The sequence below is a fragment of the Octodon degus genome, unplaced genomic scaffold (genome assembly GCF_000260255.1).
Source record: "Octodon degus isolate 3935 unplaced genomic scaffold, OctDeg1.0 scaffold00044, whole genome shotgun sequence".
NCBI classification, from domain to species: Eukaryota; Metazoa; Chordata; class Mammalia; order Rodentia; family Octodontidae; genus Octodon; species Octodon degus.
In genome coordinates this window covers 13,508,463-13,520,031 of record NW_004524620.1, presented here as the reverse complement: position 1 = coordinate 13,520,031, position 11,569 = coordinate 13,508,463, and the positions used below count along the sequence as shown (strand labels likewise).

Sequence of the window (11,569 nt, the reverse complement as noted above, 5' to 3'; positions counted from 1 at the left end):
GGTACGATGTTTTCAGCTCCTTTGGAAAAATACCCAGGAGGAGAATAGCCGGCCTGAATGGGAGCCCCAGTCCCAGCCTTTTGAGGAACCTCCACTCTGCTTACACAGTGGTCGCAGCAGTCTGCACACCCACCAACAGTGTGGGAAGGTTCCTTCTTCCCCAAAACCACTCCAGCATTTGCTATTGGCTGACTCCTGATGAGAGCCATTCTTTCTGGGTTAAGATGGAATCTCAGCATTGTTTTAATTTGCATCTATTGAATGACCAGTGTTACTGAACATTTTTTCATATATTTATTTGCCATTTGTATTTCTTCATTTGTGAAGTATATTTTCATCTCAGTTGCCCATTTTTGGATTGGATCTTTGTGGGGGGGCTTGCTTTTTAATGATAGCAATTTTCATATTTATTTATATGTAATGTGATTATTAATATGATTAGATTTATTTTTTATTTTATTGAGAAATAAATATCCATGAGACAGTTTCAAAACTGATTAATAGGACAATTTCAATAATTAATACCTTGTACATTGTTATCTTCTTAGTGGTTATCTGTAGCACAAGATGCAGACAGAATATCTTGTCCAAATGCTATTAGTACAAATCTTTCTTCTCAATGAATTAAGTGAAAGTAGTTGTATATCTATCCTAACTATTCTGCATATTCAGATACAAAATGGTCCTTCCTTTGTATCGCCTTTTTTTGTTTAGTCCTGTTGGAAATAGGTATTCCATTGGCATCTAAATACTACAGGTGTGTGAATTCAGCAAAATGATCCAACATAGTCCAGCAGTCCACAATAGCAGTGGGTTATCTACGGAACTTGTTGATTAGAGCCTTTCACAGCTCAGCATATTAATATGGCTTTACTTTATATATCTCGTTTTTATACTTTTCTGCTGGATGGTTAAGACCAAGATAAAACAAGACCTGTATAACAAGAAATGTAACTTTTGTATCTGACAAGTTCAGTCAAGTACCCTCAGGATTTATCCTGAGATCCTGTACCTCAGATTGTAGATCCTCTGTCAGTGTCAGCCATGAGGATGAGTCATGGCCATTACTTGACCAATTTGCTCTCTGTGAAGCCTGAGGGAATGTTTTCTCTCCATGTTACTCTCCTTAGGCACACTCTATATCATTGATCACATTCCTGTGTGGCTCCATAATCTCCTTGATCAGAAAATTTGGGACACAACTGAGTTACATAATGTTACAGTACAGGTTCTCCTATGTCCTGAGTCTTCACTGATCTTGAAAGGCTAGGGTCAAAATGTTGGCTGGCCTTGCAGCCCTTCTATGTCTCTAATTTTTGGTCTGCAAACTTAGGATGTTAACCCTCCAGAAGAGAAGCTTATTATTATCCTACATCTTATGCAGTTGGGTTTAGCTTCACTATCTGTCTTAGTATCAAACATCTTGGGCATAATATGGAACAGGTATTTTCCACCAAGTATTGATATGTTAAACATTATGTCCCCACAGAATATGGAGATAAAAATTTAAAAAATGAAAAATATTTAAAGAATATGAATAAACAATTACATATTTTAACACAGAAATTTAGAAATGTAACCATATACAGCATTATAGCAGGACAGTCCTGTGACATTCTTTTTCTTTTTCTTGTGTCTTTTTTTCATTTATTACCCATTTAAAAAAAACAAACTTTTACTTGTGAGACAGTATGGTAATAATTGGTATGTCATGATAAGATGTATTTAGAAGACCAGAATGACAGGTATTCCAAGAGTGGCCCTTCTATTACACATTGCTATCTTCAGTGCAGTTGCTTGGTTCACAGGTATCAGCATATATAGTTAGTCAGGGTGAGAATCCTACCAATTAACTGCTAGTTTCAAAAACCTGCTGATATTCCTCAGGTGGATTGGATCTTTGAATTTAGGAGGCCCGACTTTTTTTTATTCTTCATATGTTCTAGATAGAAGTTCTTCATATGAAGGACAGTCAGCTAAAATTTTTTCCCAATTCATAAGTTTTCTTTTTACTCTTTTGATGCTTTCTTTGACATACAGAAACTTTTCTAAAAGATGAGATCTTGGGCCACTGAGATAGCTCTGTGGACTAAGCATCTGCTTAGGCAAGCACAGGGATCAGGGTTCAATCCCCAGCAACACTTGCTGTGTCAGCCCCACCCCCAGGCACACTGAGCCAGCCACTGAGTCTGGGTGTGGTGGCACATGCCTGTAATCCCAGCACTGGGGAGGCTGAAAACAGGAAGATCATTATGAGTCCAAGTGAGACCCTGTACCAAATACATTAAAAAAAAAAAATGAGATCCTAACTGTTGGTTCTTTGAAGTATTTCCCTTGAAGCTAAGTTTTTGTTCATAAACTACCTATCCCTGTGTCTTTAAGATTTCTACCTACTTTATCCTATAGAAGATTTAGTGTTTCTGTTTTAATATTTAAATATTTGATCTATTTTGACTGTAGTTTTGTGCATGGTGATAGACACAGGTCTAATTTTAGCCTTTGACATGTGGAAAGCCAATTTTTCCATCACCACCTATTAAAGAGGCTATCTTTCTACCAGTGAACACATTTGGCCCCTTTGTCAAAGAAAAGGTGACTGAGCGTGTTTGGTACTGTGTCTGCAAGCTCTAATCTGTTCCAATGATTCTCAGGTCTGTTCTTTTGCCAGTGCCATTCTGATTTTATCACAGTAATTTTGTAGCATAATTTCAAGTCAGGGATGCTGATGCCTCCTGTCTTTCCTTTGTTTCCCAGGATTGCTTTTGCTCTTCTAGGTCTCTTCTGTTTCCAAATGAATTTTATGAGTGTTCTCTCTAGATCTGTGAGGTATACTAATGGGACTTTAATCAGGATTACATTGAATCCGTACAAAAATGTAGGGAGGTTAGCCATTTTCACTAAGTTGGTTCTTCCTACCCAAGAGCAAGAAATATGTTTCCATTTTCTGAAATCCTCTTTGATCTCTTTTTTCAAAGTTCTATAATTTTCACTGTGTAAGTCTTTTACTTCCTTTGTGACACTGATTCTTAAGTACTTCAGTTTTGGGAGTGTTACTGTGAAAAGCGTGGTTTCCCTAACTTCTCTCCTAATGCATTCATTATTTGAGTATAGAAATGCTACTGGTTCTCAAGAGTTGACTTTGTATCCTGCTACACTACTGAATTTGGTTATTAAAGCTACAAGTCTCTTGGTGCAATTTTTGGGATCTTCTGTGTAGAGTATCATGTTATCTGCAAATAATTATAATTTCACTTCTTCCTTTCCAATCATTAGTCCTTTTATTTTTTTTCTCTTGTCTAATTGCTCTGGTTAATGTTTCTAGAACCATACTGAACAGGAGTGGTGACAGTGGACCTCCTTGTCTTGTTCCTGATTTTAAACTGAAGACTTTCAATTTTTGTCCATTTGGTATGATGTTGGCTGTTGGTTTCTCATAGATAGTTTTATCAGGTTGTGGTAAAAACCATCTATTCCAATTATGTCTAGGATTATTATCATGAATGAACTTTGTCAAAAACTTTTCCTGCAGCTATTGAGATGATCATGTGATTTTGTCTTTGTCTCTGTAGATGGGGTGTATTGCATTTATGATTTGTGTATATTGAACCATCCCTGCATTCTTGGGATGAATCCCACTTGGCCATGAAGTATAATCTTCTTGATGATTTTCTGTATTCTGTTTGCTAGGTTATTTTGGGGGTTTGGGGGGTTGTTTTGTTTTTGTTGTTGTTTGGGGGTTTTTGTATTTTAGGGAAGGGTTTACAGGGTGTTCAGGGTCTCACTACTAGATCAGACTCATAGTGATCCACCTGTTTACAGCCTCCCAAGAGCTGAAATTACAGGCATGTGCCACCACATCCAGTCTCAATGGCCATCTCAGCATGCCTCGGGGGCAGGGGTGGCACAGCAGGCCTGGGGATCAAACCCCCAACCCCTGCACCTGCTTGCAGATGCTTTAATCCACTGAGCTATTTGGCCGGCCTGTATTTGCTAGTATTTTATCAAGTCTTTTGCATCTATGTTTATTAGAGAGATTGGCTTGTAGTTTTCTGTTTTGGTTGGATCTTTCTCTGGTTTTGGAATCAGAGTAATACTTGCCTCCAGGAATGAGATTGGGAGAATTGCTTCCCTTTCAATTTCATTGAAGAGTTTGAGAAGAGTTGACATTAGATCTTATCTAAATTTCTTGTAGAATTCAGCTGTGAATACATCAGGACCTAGGCTCTTCATTGTTGGTAGGATTTTATTACATTTTCAATTTTGTCTACTAGGGTTATTCAGAATTTTAGTATCTTCTTGATTCAGGTTTGATAGTTATATGTATCTAGGACACTGTCTATTTCTTGTGTTTTCCATGTTATGAGAGTGAAGATTTTGGAAATAAGTATTGATGATCTTCTGAATATCTATAGGGTCTAATTTTACTCTTTTCATTCCTTACTACATGAATTTGAATTTTTATTTCCTTTTTTTGGATAAGGTTGGCTAGGGGTTTATTGATTTTATTTATTCTTTCAAAGAACCCACTCTTCCATTCATTAATTCTTTGTATTTTTTTCTTTATCTCCATTGCATTTATTTCTGCTCTAATCTTTATAATTTCCTACTTTCTTTTTTGGTTTGACTTGCTCTTCTTTTTCTAGGAGCTTGAGGTGCAGCATAAGATTGTTTACTTGGGTTTGTTCAGTTTTCTTGATGTGAGTATTTATTGCTATAAATTTCCCTCTTAAGACAACTTTAATTGCATCTCACAGGTTCCAGGAAGTTATGTCTGTATTTTCATTTGATTTTAAATATTGTTTGATTTCTTCTTTTATTTCATCTGTGACCCATTGTTGTTCAGGAGGGTGTTATTTAAATTCCATGTGTTTATGGAATTTTTGTTTTTTCTTTTGTCAATAATTTTCAGTTTCATTGCGCTACGGTCAGATAATATGCATAGGATAATTTCAATATCTTTGCACTTACTTAAACATGCTCTATGTGCTATTATATGGTCTATTTGTGCAGCTGAGAAGAATGTGTATGCTGATACTGTTGAATAGAACACTCTGTAAAGGTCTACTAAGCCCATTTCTTCACAATTTTAGTTTAGTTGTATTATTTCTTTGTTGATATTTTTGCTTATTGATCTATCTCTTTGTGTCAATAGGGTGTTAAAGCCCCTCAGTACAGCTGTGTTATTGCCCATTTGATTTTTTTGTGTCTGTTAAATTTTGTCTTATATATTTGGGTGCTCCTACATTGGGTGCATATATATTTATAATTGCTATCTCTCTCCCTTGCAATTTTCTTCTACCAAGTATGTAGTGATGACCTTCTTTATCTCTTTTAATAACTCTTGCTTTGAGGTTGACACTGTCAGCAACCAGAATACCTACTCCTGCTTGTTTCTAGATTCCTGACACATGGAATATTGTTTTCCATCCTTTGACTTCCAGGCTATTACTTTCTTTTTAATTGAATATGTTTCTTATATATAGTATATGGTTAGATTTTGTTTCTTGATCCACTCTGCCAGTGATTCGTGAATTGAGGCCATTTACATTGACCATTATAACTGATATGTATTGGTTTGTCTTTGTCATGTTATTTTCCTACCTTAGCTTCCCTACTTTTCTGTTTAATTGCTTGCTCTGCTTGGTGGTTCTTTTCTGTTGTTCTTGAAGTTGTGGTCATTTTTGTCTCTTTTGAGAATATCTGTCAGTACTCTTTTACAGTTGGTTTGGTGGTCATGAATTTCTTCAGTTGTTTTTTTGTCATGGAAGGTTCTTATCTCTCCACTAAATTTGATGATAGTTTTGCAGGGTACATCAATCTGGGTTAGAAACTATTTTCTTTCAGGACCTGAAACACTTCACTCCAAACTCTTCTTGATTATATGGTTTGTATGGAGAAATCTGCCATGATTCTGATGGGCTTTCCACTGTAGGTGATCTGTTTCTTTTCTCTAACAGCTTTTAGTACTCTGTTCTTTTGCTTAATTTCTGGGGTCTTGATTATGATGTGTCTGAGCATAGATTTATTTTGGTTATGGATGGAGTTCCAAATGCCTCACTTATTTGTATGTCAGATTCTTTTTCCATGTTTGAGACATTTTCTGCTACTACTTCTGCAAAGTCTTTTTTATGTCATTTTTTGTTGTCTCCAGCTGTTTGATCGATAACTATTAATCTTATATTGTTTTGCTTTTTGCATCACCTTGCAGCTGCTGCATTGTCACCTCCTGGTTCCTTGCTGTTTTTAAGAGATCTTTCCCTTATGTTCACTAGCTGCAATGCTATCTTCAAGGTCTGAAATTCTACCTTTAGTTTTGTTCAAGTGGTTTTACCAGCTTTCAAAGTCATTCTTAATGTCCTGGGTATCTGCTTGAATCTGTTTCATACATTCTAGCTCTTTCCTGAATGTTCATTCAATATTTCCTCATTTTCCTATCCCCTTCTATTTTTTAATCTATATCTTCTTTAGATGTGCTGAGCAATTCTTTCATGATTGTTGTCATTTTTTTTTACCTGAGAGATTATTTCTGATCCAATTTCTTCTATGGCCTGATAGAGTTTTCTCTTTACTTGTTGCTATCATTTCAGAAATTTCAGGTGTGTGACTTCCAAGTTCCGCTATGACTTTGTCTCCTGGATTTGTTCTTGATGGGCTGGAGGTCTGAAATTGCCTTTTTCTCCTTCAGGTTGGCATTTTTAAGTTCCCAGTGTTCACCCCGACTCAGCAGCAGCAGTAGAGGGGCAGGGTACAGGTCAGCAAGGCTCTCACGGTAGTCGGGGGGGCTCACCAAAGCTCCCGCTGTGCGTGGTTCAGCGTGGCTTCCACCTTGGGGGGCGGGGCACAGCTCAAGAAGGATCCAGTGAGATGAGGGCAGGCCAGAGCTTTGCAAGGACCTCAAAAGGGTGCAGGGTGGGTCTCACCAAGGCTCCCACTATGGTGGGACAAGCATAAGAAGCTCAGCAGAGATACAATGACAGCAACAGCGGGGCAGGTGGCCACAGCTCAGCCAAGCTCCAGTGACGGTGAGGGGAGGCGGAGGGGCAGGGCTCACCAGGCCCCCGGAGCTGTCCTGGGACCACTGATTTCTTTGATGGAGGGAGAAGTAGCTGCAGCTCAGCCGAGCTCTGGCGAGGCGAGGGAGGGCAGGGCAGAGCTCCCCAGGTCGACGTAGCTGTCCTCTGTCTGCCTGACTTCTAGGATGGTGGGAGAAGTGGCTGCAGCCTCGCCAAGCTCCCAGCCCTTACAGTATTAAGCAGCCTGACATCATTATGCTATGTGGTGGCTTTTCTGAGCCATTGCTTCTCAAGCTTCCTATGCACATAAATCACCTACATGACTGTTAAAATGCAAATTTTGAACTACTCAGTAGGTGTGGATTGCAGCCTGAGAGTGTATTTCTCACCAGTTTCCAGGCAAGATTGAAGAGCTGGTCCTTGGGCCACACTTTGTCTAACGGAGGATTTTTTTCCTCTTTAATCACAAACCAGCTCCACTAGTTAAGAATCACAATAGGACAAATCAAGAACACCAGCTCAGTCTCCTCAGTAGGATCATTCCGTACTATGGAGGCAAACCGAATCCTCCTATAGCTTACCCAGCTATCTTGGTCTCACACACACACACACACACACACACACACACACACACACACACCATGGAGGGAAATACAATGAGAAAAGGCAAAGATCCCCACGCGCCCGAAGGCCAGCATCTGATACCCGGGCTACTGCAGAGCAGCCCAGCCCCGAGCGGCACCGGGGTCCTCAGCTTCCCTGGCTGCGCTCTGCAGCCCCAGCACCTGGTGAGCCTGACTCGCTGCACATGGGGTTTAGAATTGCTTCAGACAAAGTCACACCAAAGCAGGACCACAAAGTCATCTCCTCCTTCACATTGACTGTGTGACCCGAAGCGGGTGCCCACTGAGCTGTCCTGAGGACTCAGAAGCCAGCTGTTGGCTCCTCTAGAATCACTAGACTAGTGGTGTCTGCAGTGACAGCAAGTGGCAGCATGGGAACCCGCGTCGCGCAGCCTCTGACAGGTACGAAGGCCTGAGCCAGAGCCCTGCCCCTCCCCTCTCACATCTCTGCACAGGGTGAGCAGGTGGACAGTGCCAGGGGCTCTCCCACCACAGCACAGCCAGAGCACAGCCTCCGGGAAGCCCTGCTGCGTGCTGCCCATTGGCCGTGGCGCAAAGAACTTGACCCTGTCCTCCGGGCCCTGATCTAGCACGTCTGGCAGAAAGGGGCGCCAGGCAGATTCTTCGTGGTGAGCGCTCTCCCTGTCAGGCTGCATCACGCGGCAGAGCACATGCGCAACGCGCCCTGGCACTGCTGAGCGCTGCGCGACCTCTGCGTCACTGGAAAACTAACGATTTTAAGGAATCCTACAGGCTTTAGCCGTGTCTCTGCCAATTGAAAGGAGATGCTTGACTTCTTTTTCTTGATCCATAAAATGAAGGAGTTCAACTAGGTGGCCTCACCCGCTCTGTACTCATATAGCATATAGCTCCACAACCTGAGAGAAAATGCAGACATGGCACTACGTGCCCAGCCAGAAGTCACGGTCACAATTGCTCCCCTTGGTGACAAACGGGGTGCTCTGAAAGGCACTTTTTTCCTTGGTTAGTGAGCTCTCTACCAAGTTTAGTCCACATGGGAGACTTTGTTGCCTGCTTCTGCCTGATTAGATGAGGTGAGGCCCTAATTTCTTCAAAGCTCTGTTTCTGAAACTAAAGCTTCCTTTTTGAAGATTAAGGCAGAGATTTTTTTTTTCTTTTTCTTTTCTTTTCTTTTTTTTCTTTTTTTTTTTTCTATTGGAAATTAAACCAAGGTGCTTCACACATCTCCCCCCACCCGCCTTGAGACAGAGTCTCCCTAAGTCACTGAGTTGCTCTAGGTGGCCAGGCTGAACTTAAATTTGATATTTCTTGCTCAGCCTCCCAAATATAGGAGGCACTACTACATATGGGCTATTTTGTCTTTATATCTCCAGTACGTAGCATGGTAAGGAGATGCTTGACTTCTTTTTCTTGATCCATAAAATGAAGGAGTTCAACTAGGTGGGCTCAAACTGTCCGTACTCGGATAGCATACAGCTAGGACAATAAGTACAATACAGTAGTATTAGGACAATAAGAGACTTAGTGAATAAATTTTGAATAAGTAAATTAAGAAATGAAGTTAAAACTGGTCAGTTTTAACCTTTAAGTCTGTCACTGTTCACTGCATCGTAGAATACTACATCATTCCTTCTAGAGCTATAAAAATAAGAACATTTCTGAACTCTGCCTTTTTGACAACAGCGATGTTTACGTCATTAAGGATTAACAGATGGAAGGATGGGTACATCCTGCTCTGAAGCCTGAGACACATGCCTGTCATTCTCTAAAGAACTCAAAGTACCAAGAAATTACTTTGCTGAAATGACATTTTCTGGAAATGTGTTTCTCTAGCCCATCTGCAGAACAGCCCTAAAATGCAGGCTCTCACGTCACAGCGATGAGCCCTGTTGTTCATTCCCATCTGCAACACTGTTGACTACATCTACTTGGGGACACAACTGGGGACAGCGAGAAACAGACCAAATCGTGGGAGCATGCTTGCAAGCCACTCCAGATCCTGCCGACCAATCTGTTGCTTGCACATAGCCAAGTTCACACAAGGGCTCCAGGCAGCACCCCATTAGGGGCCATGGGCACCAAGTCCATGAACAAAACACAAGACCACTGTGAGCAGGTGAAGGAATAGGGTCTTACAGCATGCGGCCTTGAGAAACTGCCTCACTGCATCTCTGCTACTTCCTTCTTTTCATGAAATGTTCAAGTGCTGTGCACAGAATGGAATTCATTGCCCGCCACTCCCCAGTGTGACAGCAGCCCCTACTGCTGTGAGCTGTGAGCTGTGTGCTGATTCACTTGGTTCTGCTGCCATGTCTCTCCCTCTGGACAACTGATGAATCTTGCTTCTCTTATTCACTGGCTTCATTTGCATAGAGCCCATTCCCTGCAAGTTAGCGTTTCTTGCTAGGATACTTTGCTTACCAACCAGTGACAAAGTAGTGCACTCTGCCAAGGAATAAGCATGAAGGCAGGCACAGGGGAGAGAACTAGTCTGGATCTTCTCGGAAGGGCTCACTAATGCATTAAGGACCTCTGGAGCCTGCCCAGGAGCTCAGGGGCGTGGAGGCTGAGCCTGTGTCATATCCGCACCCATGTGGATGGGGCTGTCCTAGAAGCAGACAAGCCGGGGGAATGCTTGGAACCAGAGACCTGTCCTGGAAAGAGCCTGTGCTTTGGGAACAGATCAGTGCTCAATGTGACGGTTGACCTAGAAATTCTACTCTTGGACCCCACTCTACAAGTACACAGAGAATATTCAGGGAGGCTCCTTACAGGATTTTGTGACAGCAAGAACTAGAACCAGCCTGAGTGTCCCTCAGCAGATGATGTAGTTGAACTGAATAAAACTTAGCACACTTACTCAGTTGGCTACTACAGCAGATACTTCTAGATGACTAGATACTTCTAGTCATGCGACAATAAGAATAGCCCCAATCTGTATTGCAAAGTGGAAGAAGCAAAGTATATATTTGTGTATACACACCAAATATATTAGAGCAAGTTTGTGTATGTGTCAGTCTGTGCTTACTACAGCACTAGATTTAACACAAAATGGGTATTCCAACCTGTTATGTTGGGAAGAATTTGCTTCCAAACTGCTGGCAAGATTGAGATAACGGCCCAACTACACAGGCTTCTTGCAAAAGTTGTTTTTTGTCTTTTTGCCAAGGGTCTCACTGTGAAGCTCAGGCCAGATAACACGTGAAAGGTCCACTCGATCGGCAACTGTTTTCCCCTTTCTCATGACCAATGACAATATAAGTCTTGGAGGGTGGGTACTCTCCCTGAAGCTCATGAGACGAATCGCCTGTGCCTGTCTGATGCTCGCCCAGGAGCACATGCTGGGCCTGGAGGAGCCAGGACAAGCATGTGCCTTCCTGGCCTGGCCCTGCACACAGAGCTCCGTGACCTGAGAGAGGACCGGCGTGCCCTGGCCCTGCGGGCTTCCTCCTGGCAGAGACAGACAGAAAGCACCGGATCCTTCCAAGCAGGGCCACACTACGTCAGCTCTTGCAGGAAGGGCCCAGCAGATCACTAGCAAAGTCTGCTGCAGCAGAATTTGTCACCTCCGTAGCAGCTCCTAGAGCCCCTGCCCTCTTGGGCAGTCTCTCCTCTGGAGGAAGCAGAACAGTCCTCAGGGATGACATGTGATCATAAAGTCATCTCACTTCCTGGGCTGCCAGCCTCAGGAAATGTCATGGGGCCACGGGAGATGCAGCCTCCAGCTTCTTGGGCTTTTCCATGTAACAGCTGTAGGTGCCCTGTCCGCACCCATGGTTCAAGCAGAATTCTGTCCTCTGAGGGTCTCTGGGGCCCAGTGCCCCAGGGTCTAGGAACAACAGAGGTGGATGAGCAAGCAGAGTGGAGCAAAGCCTGTGGGGCCTGAGCGGCCTTGTGTGACTGAGGCCTGTGGGAGGGACAGCACAGCAGGGCTCTCCTGCTCCTCTAGAA

At 42.4% G+C, this 11,569-nt stretch overlaps 1 protein-coding gene across 1 annotated transcript in view; it reads left to right on the top strand.

Moving 5' to 3' along the window:
• The window catches only part of Slc24a2 (solute carrier family 24 member 2), a 288,585-nt gene extending 280,359 nt beyond the window's left edge, over positions 1 to 8,226 (top strand). Inside the window, exon 11 of the mRNA XM_012514856.1 lies at positions 8,092 to 8,226. Coding sequence (XP_012370310.1) covers positions 8,092 to 8,226 — 135 coding nt within the window. The remainder of the gene's footprint in view (positions 1 to 8,091) is intronic.
• The last annotated feature ends 3,343 nt before the right edge of the window (positions 8,227 to 11,569 follow it).